This window comes from Xiphophorus hellerii, chromosome 13 (assembly GCF_003331165.1).
Source record: "Xiphophorus hellerii strain 12219 chromosome 13, Xiphophorus_hellerii-4.1, whole genome shotgun sequence".
Lineage (NCBI taxonomy): Eukaryota > Metazoa > Chordata > Actinopteri > Cyprinodontiformes > Poeciliidae > Xiphophorus > Xiphophorus hellerii.
Window position 1 is genome coordinate 27465086 of NC_045684.1, and position 20229 is coordinate 27485314.

Here is a 20229-nt window from a genome sequence, read left to right on the forward strand (position 1 = left end):
AAAAGACATGTATTAACATTGTCTGCTTTTTTTCGCAGAAGTGAGCAACTATGATTTTAATTACAATCAATTAAAAATAAAACATGATTCCTGTTTTCTTTTTCAGAATTATACTTGTATTAAATTCAATTGTGATTATGATTAATAAAGAAAAAACAGTAAAAGTCAGATTGACTGTAGTGCCTTGCCTGTTCTCTCCTAGTCTAAATTGTTGCCCTCATTTTTTTCTCTATCCTCTGTCACTTTGGCAAGAAAAACTTGCAAGAAAGGTTTTAGAAAAAAAAACAACTTGCCAAAATTAAACCCCTTCAAACTGAGAAAGGTGCTGCTGGGGATGAGCTCAGACTAAATGGGTGAGGTTGTATGTGCAGACATAAAATAATGTGTTGGGAAGATTACTCGGTTTAAGAAGATAGCAGCTTAGGTTGTTTTAAAACTGAGATGATTTAATTGATAAACTTGAATCTTCTTTGACAACTAAATTGATAGGGTTAAAATATTTCTTTTTTAAAATGTCAATCTAAATGTTTCTGGTAATGTGTTGTGTTGGTCCTAAATTTTATTTACAACAGTCATACAAGATCTTAAATTTAACTTTCTGAAACCTGCAAGAACCCTTTTTAAAGAGAGAAGAGTAGAGCACTAGATGTGCTGTGTTTTAGCTCATGGTTCTGATACAAAGAAATTCCACGGTAAAAAAATCACTATAATTGTATGTGGAAACTTCCCATAATATGGCAAACCGAGAATCAGTTTTTTAATGTGCAGTACCTGCAATGAATTTCAGATAAATATTTAAAATTAAACATAAAAGTCCTAAAGTCCCATTTGTTCTGACAGATTTGCAAATGAGTGGAAGCTGATTTCAACATGTAGAAGAAGCAGAAACCGCAACACACTTCCCAGCAGCATGCCTGTATAAAGGCATGGTGAATAATTAGCTGCTCCACAGCGTTTTCTCCCTGCAGGGGGGCTGCAGAAATCTTTAACTCCCTCCACTCAGATCCCTTATGCAGCAGATGGGCACGCCTGTTTCTGCCACTCTCAGCTTAATTTCTCACTCCATTTCTGTTCTCTTCTCCCCTCAAGTACCAGGCTTCCCAGGCCAGACCCATCAAAAACAGGCTTTATGGATCACATTTACTGAAAATATGGCCGAAGGAAATGTGTGGAAAACTTTGAGAAAAAAAATACATGGATAGAAAGATAACTCAGAAAAGTTAGATGTAAAAATAAGGATTTTGTGTAAATGTTTGAACTAACTCCCTGCAATTCCAAGGGCCATGAGAGATGGAAGGCATTAGACGTAACCCAAGTGAGACATGTCTGTAAAGTGTCATCAGTCTATCCTGCTACAGTAGTCCATGATCCCCCTGCGGCTCCACCTGACTCACAGGGAACTGTTGAGATGAACGCCCTCAGCAGCTGACCCCTAACACTGATCCAGACTCAATCCACCACTTCGCTTTCTTTGACTATCCCTTATAGAGCAGAAACTGTTTCAAGAGAAAATGCATTTCTAACATGGAATGGGATATTGTGGCTGAACAGCTGGTGCACCCACTTGCCAGCTGTTTCACTGCAGAATGTTTGCAGATAAAAAATTGGCCATCCTCCCATTTATCTGACAAAAGCATGAATGTAGATACAACATGTTCAGGGAGGCCGAGAAGAAACGGTACCAAAACATCAGAGCAGAACACACCTCTTCACAACCTCAATGTGCTGATGGCAGAGAACGTACCATTAAAGAAAAATTATTTACCCGCCGTCATCTGCAGCCATGCTAACTAGCTTTAGCATTCACGACAGGCTCTGCTATCAAAAGGAAGATGAAGTGTAGAAAAGGGGCAAAACAGTGGAAGGGAACGGAGTATGAGCAGCACCAAGACCCTCCTCCTGGTTTCTAGTTGGCACTGGGAGAAGGCAAATGAGGTAAATTTTTTATAGGTCATCTGTCTAATTATCCTACTGTCAAAACATGGTGACAGTTTCAACAAATATATAAAAAATATTATTTATAAAAGTTATATACTGCAGCTTTAATGCTACCAAAATACAAAAACATAACTACTATAAACAGAGGTTTTTGACCCATATCTTTCTTCATTATAACAGACTGGAGCAACTCCTGCATTCTGTCCATAGTTCCATTCTTTCTACACCATAGCATTAATAGCTTCCGCTAATTTGCCATGTCTGGCCCTATTCCACAACTGGAATACTGCTGCAATGTAAACTGCCGTTTACTTTTATAATGATTGGAACTAAAAAATGTTTTTAGGAACCAATGAGCCGGCAAAGCCATTGCTGTCCATTTAAACTAAATCCCAATAGCTAACGAATTGCAGCGTGCTAGACTGTTTAAATCTAAACGTTCTCACTTTAGAAGCCCCTCATGTTGCCTTAAGGATTTACCAGCTCTCTATATTAGTTTACAGTAGCAGACAGCATTGTAAATCCATAAAATAAAGTTAATAAATTCCTACACTAACTTCTACTTCACCCATCTCTGAGAAACCACTGCAGATTAAGTGCTACCACATTTTACCACTGTCCTTAAATCTTGTTTGGTGGAAACATTCAAACACTGAGCAGAACTGTATGCTTTGATGATGCTGATAAAGGGCTATTCTTTGAAGTGAGGGATCTACTAAGAGCCTTGTAACTCTCACAAAGCACAGACTTATGGGAGATATATCCTGAGGGGAGCCACTGGAATACAAACACAGCCTGGTAGGCTCCATTCTGAACAGAAAGAAATGAAGCAGCAGAGCAGATACAAGGATCAAACTGTGTTATTATCTACTCATGTTTTTTTTGTTTTGTTTTGTTGCATCAAAGTAAAAAAAAAAAAAGCCAATTCTAAACCTCCATCTCCTCAGGTCCTGTATATGGAACCTTAAGTGGATTTAGTAGAAATGTACCAATAAGCTTTATACTTATTCTGAGGCCTGATCTGCTGGTTCTAATTTATTTTCTAAGGACTACAGCAAATAAAAGAAGAAAGATGTGCTGCTTTGAATCCAACAAAAAGGAAGGAATTATAAAAATGATTCCTATTTGTGTATTAAAGCAGAACAGCTGTAGATGTAAAGTAAATTTAAGTACATGGCTGCTTAAATACAGAACGTAGGGATAGAAATGGCTTATGACAGGGTCTCGCGGTACTTGGATAGGCTAGTAAAATTAACAATATTCACTGTGAACACTATTAACTACATGCCACAATCTTTCTTGGGGAGGTGAGGCATTCCCTTGGATAAAGGGAAAAAACTGAAAAAGAAAAATATAAAAATGAACTAAGTTCGCACTGCCGCGGCAGAGCAATTCCGTTAACTAAATGAAACATGGAGATGTTTTAGTGCAATGTGCCAAAGCAAGAGGAAAAATAGCGCAGAAAAACCGTTAAAGAATAACTCAAAACCCACTTTTTTCTCGCTCTCTGTGTCAGCTACACTACATGCAGACTCGTTGCCATAACAACTGACACCACCACAATGTGCATCAGGATTCAACACCAAAAAAAGCAATCAAACATTTCCCACACAAAGAACAGAACGTTTTTATACTTGATGTTTATTTTGCCATTATTAATAAGTGATCAGTGTGGTAGATTAGCAAACACTGAGATGTTTGATTAGGTCATTTAAACACTGCTCTACTGATGATCTGTCAGAGTTGGTGTGAGGGTCGCCTTTTTTGAACTGAACCGAAACACCAAATTTCAATGTTAAGGTTGTCAAAGCCAAGCTAGAATGACTACTTCCCTCTCCTTCAACGTTTTTTTTTTATTAAAACGTTTTCCTGACCTTGTCATCTAGTTGTCATAGTGTTGACATTTAGTAGCAAAGCACTGCGTTCCTTTTTCTTTTACATATCAGGCGTACATTTAAGATTTAGTGCATTATGTTGACAGCTTAACAGCTAAAACCAATGATAGTCATCAAGCAGCTTTTTGCATGACGTCACTCTACAATTGGTCCGTATAAACAAACCAATTTCCTTCTCTTCCAATAACACCCTGTCTTTCCTGCAGAGACTCACCTGAGACTTCATGGCTGAGAAGAAAACGGTGAGCTGCTGTTTGAAGTTTAAAACTCTGCTAACATTTAAACTACAGCCACTGAAGTCTCTTCAGCTGATGAGCCAAACAGCAGCATTTATTAGGAGGTTTGACCCATGAGAAAAAAACCCTGATGTATAAAAGTAGACTAGATGCTACTAGTGTTACTGCTAATGACTTAAACTCTGATGTTTGAGAACTACTAAAAAAAAAAAAGTCAGTAAAGCTCCTGACCTTCATGTTGTGAGTCGCTCACTTTTATAGTTTATTACAGCCCTGCTCCCTTCCTGTGTTTTTATTCAGATGTGACACCACAAGATCAACATAGATCAACATAATTGATATTGGTTAGAGTAGACACCCTATTATTTTTATTTTAAAACTTCAGTTAGCTGCCAAAAGTCAAAGTAATTCTTTTAGAGCTTCTAAAGTTAGAAAAAATGTCTGGCAACAATTGTTGCCAGTGGGATTAAACGGGTTAAATGTTCATTTTCCCTGCAGTGCGTCCTGGAAGGAATGACGCATCACGTGACTACTCCGTTGTACGATGGTGCTTTCAGTTTATCTCCCGTTACAATGTGAATGTATTATGTTTCGTTGCATTGATCAAATTAAATAAATGCAATAAAGAAATCAGATTTTCGATGTCTTTTTTTTTTTTTTTAACCCCTCCAGGGGGTCCTTTTGTGGGCTCTAGTGTCCCTTATATGACAGTAGGCTGACAGGAAATGGGGGAGGAGAAGGGGGAAGACATGCGGGAAATATCGTCGGGTCCGGGAGTCGAACCCGCGACGGCCGCGTCGAGGACTGAAGGCCTCCAAATATGGGTTGCGCTAACCCCTACGCCACCACGGCACGCCCTCGATGTCATTTTTATTATGAAGATTCGACAGGGGAAGATATTTTTCCTTTTGGAACCCGAAAAATCTGCTCCCAAATGCAGCTTGCATAACAACGATCGCTCTTTGTAAATAATCCCGTTAAGTGTGTGATTGAAAAAAACAACAAAACGGAACGTGCATAACGTGCCCTTATCTGGGCAACAAACGGAGTGCACTAAAACACAACCTGCAGTTTTAAAATAAAACAGCAGCCTATTGAAAAAGTAAAGTATATCAAATTTAATTATATATACTTAATAAGTTTGATTTCTGTGCAAATACACAGAAAGTTTGATTTCTGCGCAAATGCCAAGCAACGGTAAAACATAGCAGCATCCTCTACTCTTTTAACCAATGCAGCCATCCTCGGACCTGAGGATGTTAAATACAATAATATCGCCACGTGTCATATATACTGACAAAAATCACTAATCAATTTATAAAAACAACCACTTTGTTACTAAATATACAGTATATGCCTAATACAGGATTGTGTTCTTACGTGTTTAATGTGACTTCTGTTCACGGACATCACTGGACAGCTTCTCAACATCCAGCATGTAAGGTGCAACTTTAATCTTGACGTGACCGCTAATGTAGTGCCTTCCCTGGAAATGTCTTTCCACATTACCGTATTTTTCGGACTGTATGACGCTACTTTTTCCCCACGCTTTGAACCATGCAGCTTATATATGTGCGTCTCCAGTTTTTTAAATTTATTTTTACATTTGTAGGTGCGGCTTATAGTAAGGTGCGCTCTATAGTCCGGAAAGTACGGATTTTTGTTATTTGACAACTTGCTACAGAGCAAACATTCAGGTAATCTTTCCGCATTGGCAATGAATGCAAATGATTCGGTCCAAGAACTGTAGAATCTCTCCTCGGCTATTTTCCTCTTTTCCCCTTTGCTCTCCACGGCCCACCACACACCCGTCTGTTTGTTTACAGCAGCCACCAGCCTGGCACCCTGCCCAGCTGAAAGAAACGTGTCACACACAAATCTTTGTTGTCGGAAATGTTGAAATTTTATATTTATTCTACACATTTTTATAGCATTGGAAAACATTAAGAACGTTTGTGTCATGTTTGTCCTCCTACAGAAACCATATTAAAACAGAAATATATTTCCCACCCCCATCTTTTTCCATTTTCAAACATTTTTGAAAAAGCTCCAGGGAGCCACTAGGGCAGCGCTAAAGAGAGCTGCGGGCTGCCGACCCCCGAGTTAGGTAAATAGACTAAGTGATGTGGTGATAATTCCAGACTGCTCTCTCTCCTGTAGCTCTGAACTATTTTGTGTTTTATACGCCAAAGACTGCTAGCTTTCATTACAGAGCTTTGCATCAGTTGATCTGGCTCTTCTTTCAGGAATCCTACTGGCAAAACGTTAACGTTTCATGGAGGTGACCTTCTAAATAAAAAAAATTTAAATAAAAACCCCCCTGATAATTCCTTTACATATATCAATATATGAGTGTAAAAACAATCTCCAATGTTTATGTACATTGGGTTATCTCGGGTTATCTTTTGTGATATTAGCATTTATTTGATTATCAAAAGCATTTAATTTTGACACAAAGCAAAAACAACAGATCTGTGAGGGGGTATATATCTCTCTCATATCTTTCTTCCTCCTATTGCTTTCATTTCTAAAGATCTTGGCTCACATTCAAAAGATTTTCAGTTAAAAAGCGTATCGTCTTGTTGGAGTCAAAAAAGAGACGGATAGAGAAGCGTCTTCCCGCTTCCCCCGCTGGAATTCACACATTGTTTCCCCTTCACTGATGGGGGTTAGATTTTTATTTTTATTTTACACAGAATATCATGAAAGAATATGATAATTACCCTGAAAAAACACCACACACCCAAACAGAACAAGGAAGGCCAACCAAGCAGTACGCTAATACAGAGTGCCGGGTGTGGGGCTATTTACATACCCTTCCAGAGCGCCTGTCACATTCAATTAATTACTCTGTGGAGGGGTGACAAAAATGATTAAAAATATTTCCACACACTTTCTGAGGAGGCAGCAGATGATCCATGAAACAGGCGTGCTACCTCGGTGGAAGTTAAATATGGGATTTTTCTCTTGCTCCCAAAGGGGATCGGCTCCCTTCTCAGCCAGCCAAGAGATGCAATGAAGACACTAGTGGTGTTTCTATTGACAGCACTAGTGTCAATGCTGTGAGAGCTCTGGACAGTGTCCTCCAGAGCTCTGGACAGTGTCCTCCAGAGCTCTGGACAGTGTCCTCCAGAGCTCTCACAGCGTCACAGTCCATAAAAAGTTGTTGTTGAATCCATAGTTCTTCTGTAAAATCACCAACTACAATTTACCCAAGTAGATGGATCTTGTTGCTCCCACGCCTGAATACAATGCCGAAGCCTCCTCTGATTGGCTAATAGATGATGAGCGCTAGCACCATGGTTGAATTATGAATATATCTCATATAACTGTTTACATCTGTTGCTGCCATGGTTTTTAATGACTAATTGCATGAACAAGCTTATTCACGTGTGATTTTAATTTCATTTCTTATTTAAGGGAAACACAGCAATTGCGAAATTGTGTTTTTTCCAACATTAGCAGAATATAGACAAAGATTTGCACACATTTGTAATGGAAACTCAGCTCTTAAGGCGGACAGGACGTCTGTGACAAAGCTTTGTTCTACTAGAGGAAGAAGAAGTAGAAGTAATGAAACCTGCAGGGTAATGGCCTGCGCCCCATCATCTGTCCACAGCACTTTTACATGGCGTCTTTTATATGGAGAGAAGCTGATTTAACAGCGTCAGATTGATTAGTGCGTGAAGGAGGACACAATGTGGGAGGATGAACAGAAATTCATCTCAGTGGAATGGGTTAAACGTTCACATTGTGAGACTGTCCTTCTCTTGTAGCACAACGGGACGAGATAAACTGATCTGTTGGGGTGGAACCAGCCACAGAAATCAAACAATTGGGGATTCTGTGACCTTGTATGGAACTGGGAGCTGGTAAAAGCGAGTCAGACACCCCGGGGGCCTGATGAATGCTGAAATCTACGTTTAAAGAAGTGCCCCGCCTCAGCCAGATTACATCCGACTGCCACTGACATGCCCAGCTCAATCCATTCGTCACAAGTGCTGCTCTCAGCATTGACGTTCTTCAAATGGTTCCCACCTCTCCTCTCCTCTCAAAGGCTTGTCAGGTTTTGATACCAATGTTTGTCTGTGAAATTTCGTTTTCCTGCTCTGCTGATTGCTCATCTGACAGGAGACAGAATAGGAGACTTCAGTCAATATAACCTGTGAGTCAACACACACACTGTGGCAGTGACTGACAGGACAGCCAAGGTGTGTTCACTGGAAAGCATGATAACAAATAAAAACAACAAAGAAGTGGAACTGATATATGGCCAGCCAGCCAAACATTTTGAGAACCACAATAAGTTTCAAACATTTTGGCAGATTTGATTTGGTTCCAAAAACTACAAATCAGGTTCAAATTGTGTATCAAACAAAAAAATGTACTGCTTCGGAAACATAACATATTAAATGAGTGTTTTTTAAATTATTTTTACAAATTCCTTTTTTTTTTACAAAGCAAAACTATACATACTGTGAACCCCCAGTATCTGCAGGATCTAGAGACCACAGCTGTCCACTACAAGAGCCCACCACCCCCAACGCCTCTAAAAAAGTTTAAACACCAAATACCTTAACTATCATTACTATCCACAGTGAACACATCTTGCCACTACTTCAGAAACTAACATCAGCAGGCATCCATCCTCAGCCCAGGGTATACTAAATAGTAAAAGAGCTTCATGGCCTGCTCCTGACCTGCAGCAGAGATCAGTCACCACCAGTTCAAAGGTTTTCACCTGGCTTGGCTGTTGGAGGGGAAATATTCCCCCTGGTTCTGAGCTTGACCAATATTGAAAGGTGCAGAGAGACAGAAACACTTAGAAAATTAGATAGAGAGAGAAAAAAATAGAGACTGATAAACAGATTGGCAAAGAAATAAAGGGAGAGGTAGAAATACAGTGCATAGGAGATGAATAAAGAACATTTTCAAGTTTTTTTCTTGAGTTGCTCAGTGTGGAGGAGTGTAATTATGAGCTTAGGCTTGAGCAGAACCAGGAACACAAGAATCAACTGTTGAAGCGGAATGGCTGGGATTTCAACCAAACCCAAACCCAGACCTGGGTTTTTAGGCAGACCACGGTTCGCTCTTTTGGTCCACATCAGAGTTCTATTAGCATTCACACCTCCACAAACAACCAGACTCTCTAGGCAAACTGACTGGAGTTGGATTAAAGCTGACTAAGCTGGATTGGTGTGAATGCAGCCTTTAAATGATAAATAACCAAATCAAGCATGTCCACCTTTCCCCTCGCCCCAGCCCCCCAACTTCACCAGCAACATGAAGGCTGGTGTTCAGGTCTTCAGAGTGACTCAGTATGCAGATCCATCAAGCTGCAGCGGGGTTGCACTGCTGTCACTACAGCAGGGACAGACAGACAACGAGGTAAACCTCCTTATTTCTCCCATTTTTACCTCATGTCAGGTTAAACCTTCAGATCCACTCAGCTTCATCCAGAACAAACAGAAGCAAACTCCGCTCTGGATTAACCATCTCAGTCATTCAAACAACACACACACACGCGTACACCGAAACACATCTCCCAGCAAGACGAGGCTCGTCACAATAAGCAATAACTCCATTAATTTCATGATAAATTAAGACGAACTCAATAATTTCCACTGAGGTCTATGATTTATCGTTTTCCTCTCCTCTTTTTCTACCAAAAACTGGATGCTAAAAGTCTTCAGTCTGCTGCTTTGGCCTCTGCGAGCCCTCTTCTTGAAGCACAATTTTGTTTACAGAGACTTCATAATTAATTTTATTTGTTCATTTATTTATTTTGGATATTTAAAATGTCTTCTGGTTTTAGTGTTAAATGTTTATTAGAATTTAAGGTTTATTGATCTTTGAGAATATGTTCTTGCATTATTATGCCATTGCCATTCGATTATTTGAAAATGGTCTCAAAACAAAAATATTATCTTTTATTGTAATAACTTCAAGGACAATGTATCACCCAGAAAAATGAGTTACTGTGACAGGCGCAGATGAGCCTTGACAAAAAAAACTAAACAACCATCAACAGCCTCCTACCTGCAGTTTGGTGGTGGGTCCAGAGTAATCTCTGCCAACTCCTTCTGGATCCTGAAACGAGACGAGGATCTGGGTTATGATCACACTCCTACAAACAAACACACACACACACACATCCATGCCCACAGACAAAGGCTGTCTGTGAAATCAAGCTGGAAGTGAGCACAATAAACACTTCATCGATTTTCCAATGAGCTCCTGAGCACAGGAATAAGTCATGTTATGCAAGAGCAACACAGGCGTGCACAGCTGCGCGTTAGTCACCTTATAAAGCATGTGAGCGGTAACTGATCCTGGTGTCATAACTCTGAACAACGCTGATGATCACAGTCATGTCTGTACTGCATGAGCACATGAAGAAAGTTTAACGGATGCACATTTCTCCCTGATTAGGTTTTCATTACATGCCAGTGATTTGTCTGCATGCATGGAGAAGAAAGGAGCTGTTCTACAATCACTCCATCAGCTAGAACAGCTACTCCTCTCTCTTGTAAAAACAGTCAATTCCAAAAATACTAATTCAAAAGCACTACATTCATTTTATCCAAGTTCTTCTAAGAATTTTTAAGACGACAGAAATAATTTTCTGTACCCGTCTGTCTTACAGCGAAGGTTAAGAAGCTTCTGACTCAGTAGCATTCAGATTCTGTGCACCAAACTACCAGAAAACTGCAAAACTGTTGAAATGTTGAGTTCTTTTAAATCAAGGCTAACAAACCACCTATTGAGCAGCCTTTGACTTGTAATAAATGGAACACTAACACTTTGAAGTGGCTTGCTGCTGAAATGTGCTGTACAAATGAACTTGAATAGAATTACATGCTCATTTGCATTTTTTAAGAGGTTAAATATAAAAAATTTTGAATATACTTTTTAAAATCCGTTTGCCGAATTAATCATCATAATAATTACCATAATAATCATTAGCTGCAGAGCTACAAGAGATAAAATTTCACATACATCTTTTCCCTAAACTCCACCATCTGATATTTGATCTGCAGCTGATGAGGCCAACGTCTCCACATCTTGAATCAGAGTGAGGAGGAGAAACACATCATCGCACGTCAAGCACAATAAAAAAGCTGTGTACTTCATATGTATCAGTTTTCTTCTTTGTTGAAAACGGCTGCACATTATAAACAACATAGAAGCAGGTCAACATTCTCAGAAACAAGAAGAATTTGAGACCAACCAAACTAACAAAGCAGTTAATCAGAGAGAAGGGAAGAGCAGACTTTCACCTTGACCATGAGGCAGTTTGATGTTCTTTTCTTCATACTGTGAAAACTCAACAGCTACACACACACACACATTCAAAGTTCTTCACTAAAGCACTTTTAGACTGTTTGGCTTTCTTTTTTACACATTAAACCAAGGAACAACCAAAATCAGGAGAAATCTATTGATCCTCAAGGGAAATATAATTGTTGCTATGTAAATAAAACGAACACAAGAAATGTGCCATTCACATGGCAGCAACTTGAAATGTGTTGTGTTAGCCTGTATGAAGTTTTAACTGAGCATCAGAATAGGAATAAAATGACAATTTGAACACAGCATCGTTGTTGGTGCCAGACAGGACGATCTGAGCATTTCAGCACCAACTGATCTTCTGGGATTTTAACCCACAACCATCTCTCAAGTTTACAAAGAGTGGTCTGAAAAAGAGAGGACACCCTGTGAGCACTAGCTCTGTGGATAAAAATGGGATGCAAATGTCAGGAGAATGGGTTGTCCAATATCCACTGGTTCCAACCAACGGCTGCAGAACAGCGTCTGTGAACACGCAACATGATGAACCTTGAAGCAGCAGCAGAACACTTCACCAGGTACCAGTCCTGTCAGCTCAGAACCTTTCCCCTCGACCCAGCCCCCAACTTTACCAGCAACATGAAGGCTTGTAGTCTCAGGAAGCTGAGACTAGAATTAACAAAAAACTAAATAAATAAATAAAAAAGAGAAGTAATGGGAACAAAGAGGTCAGCTACAGTCTCATAAACATGTAACATAGACCAGAGAAGTCACAGCACATAGAGATGAAAACTAGACATATGTGAAAGCGGTGTGTAACACTATCTCCACAGCTGGTGTGAATACCAACGCATTTCAGCTCTATTTCCTGATCATTTGCACAACGGAAACAAAGGGATCATTAGGGAAACAGTGAGCCAAAAAGGTGAAAGCGAGATCCTCCAGCTTTAACACAGCCTCCTTTAACAAACACCATATTTTTCTGATGTTCTACATGATAATCTCGGCAAACAGCACACACGCTACAGCACTGCAACCTGCAGGTCTCTGCATGCAGACGCTTTATAAGGTGAAACACAAGCTGCTGCGAGTGGATGCTGCAGCTGATGATTTATTACTGCAAGTGGCTCCAAAATGCAACTAAATATCACTGAGCTGGTTAACCTTCCAATAAAGCAGGAACCTTCCAGGTTCTCTTTTTATTATGCAGCCATTACTGGTGATAAGGAGGATTTACTGCCTGCTGCTGGTGACGCTATGACAGCATCTGGGCTTTTACGCCAGAGGTTTTTTGTCAATGGAAACAGTTTGGCAAAGAACAGATCAGAGAAAAATGCTTTGTGTAAAGCAATCCACCAGAATATTCTGTGCATTGCTAAAGTATCCACACACCTTGAAGCACAACTTTGAGGGCTTGTATTAGGATGAGCGACAAACCAAAGCAGTTCAGAATTAGTCACTGGAATTAAAATGGTTCATTGTCTTTAATATTTTGAACAAAAGTATCTGTATTAAGTATCTGGGCTGGATTTAACACATTGAGTCACAGTTTTTAAATTTCAGTTTAAATGTGTACCTTATCAAAGAAAGAACTGGTTGGATGCAAAATGTCATATGCCAGGCCTTGAAACTCTGGTTGTTAATAATATAGGAGTCTAATAATAATAAAAATAATCAGTCTAACTGGATGGACTTTTATTGTCCTTAAGGCTGAAACAGAGCTTAATAACCACAATGCTAAAGCTCAGGGTGAATGATGGGATAACCGTGACAATGTCAACGAGTAAGAAGAGAAAGAAAGGTTAGGTTTAATCACAGTTGATGTCATTATTAGAATATTCAGCTTTAACACGACCCATCTTCCAAGCATGATACTGCCACCGCCATTCTTCAGTTCAACTTTGGTTTCGTCACATCCCTCCATGTTTGCTGTGGCTTGTGGCAAACTGCAAATGAACTTTCCACACTCCAAGGAAGGCCAGATTTGTGGTATGATCAGTTGTTGTACTACCCCCCTCTCCTCCCCGGGTGAGTTACTGTTCCTGTTGATAACAGTTGGTTCCTCACACCGTTTCTGTTGGCCTTCGCCTCTCTGAACACAAAGACAATCATTTCCATGAACATGTAATGAGACTAATGGCCCCTCTGAGACTTGCATTTCCAGCAGCACGCTCTTCTTTATCCTGACGCAGCTCCTGTGTGTTAAACAAAGCACACTGGATGGTTGCAGCTGGGTCACCTACGCAGGACATCTGACTGCCCGGCTCACCACAAGATGGAAGTGCTACTTCCAAATCTGAGAACTACGCTGTCACAAAGTGCAGCCAATCTGCGTGTTTCTAAAAAGGCTGGCAAATGGCACCAAGCTGGAAGTGCAGATATGAATTCCTTCTGAGTTAGGAATCCCAGAGGATCCTTGAAGTCAGTTGTGCTGCTCAAAGTGGCAGCATGTTGTCTGTTACATTAATTCTGAGTTGTTCTTTGTAAATATATGTATATATAATTCCTGCATTTATGACTTAAACATAGTTTTACGTGTTACAATGAGACGTTTTTTTCCCCTTTTTTACAACCCACTTCACTCTCTACTACAGTTCCAAAGTATCAATAGTTTCTCAGTTGCTCTACTAGAGAAAACAAAATGTTGAATTTCTTTTACCAAAATGTCAAGGACTCATACGTCACCAAGGCAAGTCCTGCTCTTGGCCAATCAGATCGCAATCTGTTGTTCAGAGGCACTTTGTGACAAAAAGAACTGAACAGATAGTAACGGGAAGCTGAAGAAGTCCTTCAGGGTTCTTTTGGGTGTACAGACTGGGATGCTCTGTTCCAGCCACATGGAGAGGATATCAATGCCCAGACTGAGTGAGAAACTGACTGTACAGCTTCTGTATGGAAAATACCAGCCCCTCTAAAACACTGTGAAGCTTCCTCAACAACAAAGCCTGATGTACCAGTGACCTGGAGGACCTGCTGAACAAGAAAAAGAGCCTAAAGGAATGGAGACAGAGAATTCTTGAGGAGTGTATGGAAGCCACTTCAAGGAATAACTGAAGAGCAAGTAATAGCAGAACAACATCAAAAATGTGTGATCAGGGTGAAGAAGATTATATGCTTAAAGCAGCAGAAGGATCAGATTCAAGGTCAGAACAGAGTCAGTTCAGGAACAAGCTAATCGTCCTCCTTTCAAGGCAAAGGTCTGCCTTGTTCTTGTACCAAAGGAAAACCTGCCCATCAGTGCTCAGTAAACACACTCCGATGAGTAAGTGCTTACAGCTGTGGATCTGGAGACATCAACTGTAACAAACCCTCAAACTCCACAAGAGAAAGGTGGAGGCCTCAACAATCACCTGGATCAATGATTACCCAGGTGATCAGAAGCTCAGGAGCACCACAGGGCACTGTACTCACTATTCATTTTCACTCTGTACACCACAGACAAGCACAAGTCGGATTGGCCGGCCCGACTGGAACCACAGCTCTCAGGTTTCCAGGGAGCAGGGTGGGACCGGGCTGGAGGTGCTGATGCAAAAACGCCAGAGCCGGGTCTGAAGCCACGCAGGCCGGTTCAGCCCGAGTCGGGCCGTCCAGTGCTTAAGAGGCTGATGATTCGCTCTTTATTTTGATGATGGCGTTTTTACAGCCAACACTAAAAGGCACAGCTGCTGTCTGCGAATGGAGCGCAGTGTGGAAAATGATAACACATCTTTGAGCAGCTCCCAATCAACACACAGGTACATGGGCTCTGCCTTGTGGCCTGCTTATTGCCTGGTCACATAACAGCAGCTGCCGCTCTGTGTCATCACAGAGAAATGCTTCCAATCTCCCATGAAGTCATCTAAAGAGGCAGTTCTTTGTTACATAAGGAAAACAGGGCACTTGGGCTGAGCTAACAGGGTCAACTCTTTTTTTTCCCTCTCTGGATTGTGTGGTGAAGATTTTACAGCAATCTTTCAGATCTAACTAGTTGTGTGGAATACAGAGGGGTAAGAAAAGCATTGAAGGCTTAAGGCAATGTGCAGGGATCATTTTTCTATCCATCTCACAGCGTGTTTTGGGCTGGGACTGCTCCCAAATCCAAACTGCAGCAGAACAAGCCTCCAGATAGAGGCTGAAATAGGTCAGACAAGTCTGAGGTCGGAGAAAAGTTTATGTAGCCACATTTCACGCAATAAATGTGCAGCCCACTTTCAGATTCCTATTTGTCATTAAAGTTTGTGGCTGCAAAAGCAGAAAATATGGAAAACCTTAAGGGGTGTGATTACTTTTGCAGTAAACCGTATGTCAAAATATGAGATTTCCACTCCCAGGCTGTATCTGAAATGTTCTCTGAATTGCTCTGTGAAGATTTGACAGATGACTCGGCTGATGTTTCACAATCTTTTCTTTTCAATCAGTCTCTTATCGACTCTCTCCCCGTTGGAACGGCAGCAGCTTGGAAAGCACTTCCCTTCTGTTCTGTCAGGCAGCATCCTTAAAAGGCTTCAAGCCCCAGCGGCTCTTTCAGCCGAAGTCTTCAGGCGTTTTTCAGCAGTGGCTTAGAGAAAACTGCACAACAAGTGGGTGACAGCTGACCGGCGCAGAGGCTGAACGCAACCGCCGGGGCAGAGCCGGCCCGCAGCCAGCAGAGGACACAAAGCACAGCGGAGAGCAGCGGATCTACCTCTTGGCGCTGGTGGAGAGCTTGGCAGCGGTCTTGCTGGAGATTTTGGCCTCCTTCTTCTTGGGCTGAGACTGGTCCCGCTGCTCGGGGCCGGGCTGCTCCGGAGGGGCCGCCTCCCTCTGCTCGGCGTCGGAGCTCCCCCCGCTGGTGTTGGGGCTGTCGTCCGGCCTCGGCTGCACCTCGCTGGACATGCTGACTCTGCGGAGCACAGAGACCGAATTTAACACACAGTGAGGAGGAAACAAAACAGATATGTGAACACTGAAAGACTGACGCTGAAAACAAAACACAAACAACTTTCTAGGTCCTAAAATATAGCCTACAATAATTGGGGGGGGGGGTGAGTGCACCGCTGTCAGTGCCTTGCTTTGACTCCCACTGAGGACCATTTTGTCTCTCTCTCTCCTGCCTCATTTCCTGTTATTTGTTCAGAGTCAACTATCAGGAAAAGCACCACGATGCAGCGCTCAGATTGTTCTCCAGCACCGCTCACTGATCCGTCGTCCCTCAGCGATCAGAACCGTCCTGCAGGATCCACAATGGACGGAGCGGTTTGGAATCTAGCAGAAAGTATTAGGATTCTAGGATTATTCCGATCACGGCACGTCAAGGGAAAGCTGGATGATTCCAGAATGACTGACTGATCTATAATTAGATCACAAGGACAGCACCACTATTGATTTTGCAGATATTTAATCAAACCGGTTTAAGATTTTATTGTAGCTATAGAATCCAATCAACTCATTCAATAATACTTAACATTAATTTCAGATCTCACATTGTGTTTTCTCTAAGCAGCCTTTTATTGCAATTAGGGCTGCAAAGAACATTGTTTATTATTATTATTATGACGACTAATCGTTTAAAAACAATTGGCTCATTCTGCAGATTTTTCATTTATTCATTTAAGCTTATTTTAAGCAAAATTACAAATGCATAAGAAAATCCAAATAGTAAACTTGATTCATTTTTCCCCCAATAAGAAGACAATAACAATAACAGCATTCCTTTAGAGAACACTTGATCATTTGTAGCAAAGGTTAAAACAATCCTAACATCAACATGTGAAAAACTCGGGCCTTTCTGCTGGACTGATCTGGTGATTCATGTTTTGATTCACTTATTAATAGTTGGACAGCAAAAGGTGCTAAACAGAAGATTTCCCTGAAAGAATTTGAAAGAGGTGAAGCTGAAACTGTGACTAGAGGAGTTCTGGTAGAGCAGAGTTACAGGTTGTTTCTCTCCATCTTAAAAGCAAATTGTAGATATATTTAACACAGTTTTGGCTTTATTATTGCTCTGACTGTGTTGTTCCTTCAGCAAATAGCCTTTATATGAGTGTATGCTCCAGTTAACAACAAATCGATAACAAAATTAGTTGCCGATTATTTTAGTAATTGATTTATCGTTTCAGCCCTAATTGCAATTATCCAACATAGTAGAGATAGACCCTGTAACTACTCATTCTGTCTCTCTGCTCTTATTTAAACGTTATTCCAGCTGATTCTCAACAGAACTCCAGCTGTTAATTACGCCTCCAATACAGTCATATGACAACTGAGTTTATTACTGTGTTGTTTTACTAGCTAAAGCCTTTCTGGTCCTGCTAGAGATTCTCAGCTGAATTTCAATCTGAACCCTAACAAAAGTGAAATGAGATTTAGAGAGATTTGCCTTTCCTAGTTGAAAGGAAAGACTTTCCTTTCCAGATTTTTTTTTCTTTTCAGCCTAATTCTCTACTAGCTGATGGCAGCATTTAGCCAGAAGTTGGCTTTAAAGGGACTTTTTTTCCCAAGGCTATAGGAGAGAGCAGGACTGTTTTCAGTGTGGCTTCGACCTCACCTGGCATCTTTTTAATAATCACTGACGTGCTAACCTCTGCCACTTCTTCGTTCAACAGTGCATGTTTTAAAACTCAATCGAAAGAAGTTGAGTTGGAGCCAAAACTATGAATATTTCCATTCAGGTGCGCAGAGCTAGTCAAGCTGAAACTCTAGTATGTAAAACACGTACAAGGTGACATTCACTAAATTCAATGAGCTCATATAATAGTAAGTCAAGGTGAATGCCTCTATTTACATTCCCAGATCCTGTGTGATAAATGTAGGAGGCGGTCAGGTGGAGGAGAGGAGAGGTTCTGCCAACTCTGCTGCTGCCTGAAATAATTGACCCGCATGGACAGAGCCTCCAACCTGACCTCTGCCAAGCAGCCACACCAACCTTAGCTGCAGTAGGCTGTGGGGGATTATCAGGGTTAAAATGAAAATGAATTTCTTCATCTGAAACTTTTTCTTCTTTGACACCACCTTCTCGAGGAAGGATGTTCAAGGTGTGGACGTGTCTCCAGCTGCCAGCTGAGGTTCAAGCCACACTGAAAACAGTCCTGCTCTCTCCTAACGTCTCGGGAAAAAGTCCCTTTAAAGCCAACTTCTAGCTAAATGCTGCCACCAGCTAGCAGTTGTTTAATGTAGCTCCGTGTCAGAACCAGTGAAGCTTGAACACTGCTCGGTGCGGTAAGTTCAATTGTGATTGAAATTGTTGACTCTGAAAAGAAGCTAGCCGCGTATCAACAGCGCAGTTTAAGTGCAGGATGTTTAAAATGCATCACATTGTTCTGTTGAATGGTCTGGTGTAGTTACAGCAAACAGGTCGCGTGGTGGTGGGGTATGAGCCCCACGAGCTCCTGCCGCTCCGAGTCCTCAGCTCTGCTTTTGTTAGCCGCAGATCAAGAGTTGGCCGCGAGGCAGCCGCGCAATTAAATTTCAAAGGATTAAGTTCCAGAATGCACGCGCACAATAAGCGAGCACCTCCAGAAGCGGGGCTCGCGCTGACCTCTGCCAGATAGATGCCCCAACACAAAAGACCCCCCTCCCGGCTCCCTTCCCACTACCTCATCCCACCCCACCCTCCGTGTTCTCCACAACGACAACCGCCAACACCGCCGCCGCCGCCCCCTTCCACAATAATACACCCCCAATATTCTGGAGAGAGGGCTCATGTCAGAGAGGAAACGAACTCCTCACCTTTTCAAGCAGGCTGGAAGCACAGCGGCCGTGAAAACGGTTCCCAGTGCCCACTTTATCTTCCGTAAATCCAAAACACTCGCCGTCCGCTGCTCCGCGTCACTTTGCTTTGACTGACTGCTGCTGGAGAATGTGCCAAAATGCGTCTGTCATGGCGGAGAGCCTTAGAGAGAAGGGTTCCTCTTTGACCCACTAAAATAAAAGCCCGGGTTTCCTTCCGCTTTGTTGTTTTTTCCTCTCTATTATTAGGTTCAACATCTGAAAGGAATGCGACAGACTGGCGACCTGTCCTGGGTGTACCTCGCCTCTCGCCCGGAAGATTAGCTGGAAATAGGCACCAGCACCCCTCCTGACGCCTCTAAGGGACAAGGGTGTACAAAAAATGGATGGATGGATGGATGGATGGATGGATGGATGGATGGATGGATGGATGGATGGATGGATGGATGGATGGATGGATGGATGGATGGATCTGAAAGGAATAGGTACAAGCAATAATTATGGAGCTCAATCAATCAGCTTAAGTATTAAATATAGTTTTCCTAATGTACCTGTTTGGAGCAGTTTTCATTTTTTCCAGGGACAGTCCAAGATTGCATTAAGATTAGGCCCTTGGCTGAATTTCATTTGCATGTTTGGTCATTGAAAATGGACTTTGGCTCGTTTCCATGTACCTAGAGAAGCTCCTCATCCTGCAGCCATTGTTTGTTGTGACTGAAAGAGGTGTGTTTTTCTGTTTAATAGCATTAGTGTTTGCTGGCTGAAGTGGACCTTTGTTTCTTGCAGATGCTGTGATTCTGTTGGCTTCATTAGATGGAGGGATTCACAGTTGACCGCTAGTGGACATAATGAAAATCAGTGCCTCCAAATCCAAGACCGGGGTCTTGAGCTGGAAAAGGATAGAACACCTTCTCTGGTTTGGGTAAGAGGTCCTGCCCCAAGTGAAAGAGCTTAAATATCTTAGGGCCTTGTTTACAAATTAGGGAAAATGGAGCAAGAGGGTATCAATCAATCAATCAATCAATCAATCAAATTTTATTTGTATAGCACATTTCAGCAGCAAGGCATTTCAAAGTGCTTTACATCATTACAAACACAGAAACACAATGCAATATAGAATCAATCATTAAGTCAAGTAGTAATCAGTAGTAGTAGTCAAGTAATAGACAGATTGGTGCTGCGTC

At 41.5% G+C, this 20229-nt stretch overlaps 1 protein-coding gene across 1 annotated transcript in view; it reads right to left on the reverse strand.

Annotated features, from left to right (window-relative positions):
- The window catches only part of LOC116731299 (ubiquitin-conjugating enzyme E2 E2-like), a 52224-nt gene extending 33017 nt beyond the window's left edge, over positions 1-19207 (reverse strand). The window contains exons 1-3 of the mRNA XM_032581008.1: positions 19046-19207; positions 16023-16220; positions 10109-10159 (exon numbers count right to left, since the gene is read on the reverse strand). Of these exons, the coding sequence (XP_032436899.1) occupies positions 10109-10159; positions 16023-16213 (242 nt within the window). The 5' untranslated portion in view covers positions 16214-16220; positions 19046-19207. The remainder of the gene's footprint in view (positions 1-10108; positions 10160-16022; positions 16221-19045) is intronic.
- Between the last annotated feature and the right edge of the window lie 1022 nt (positions 19208-20229).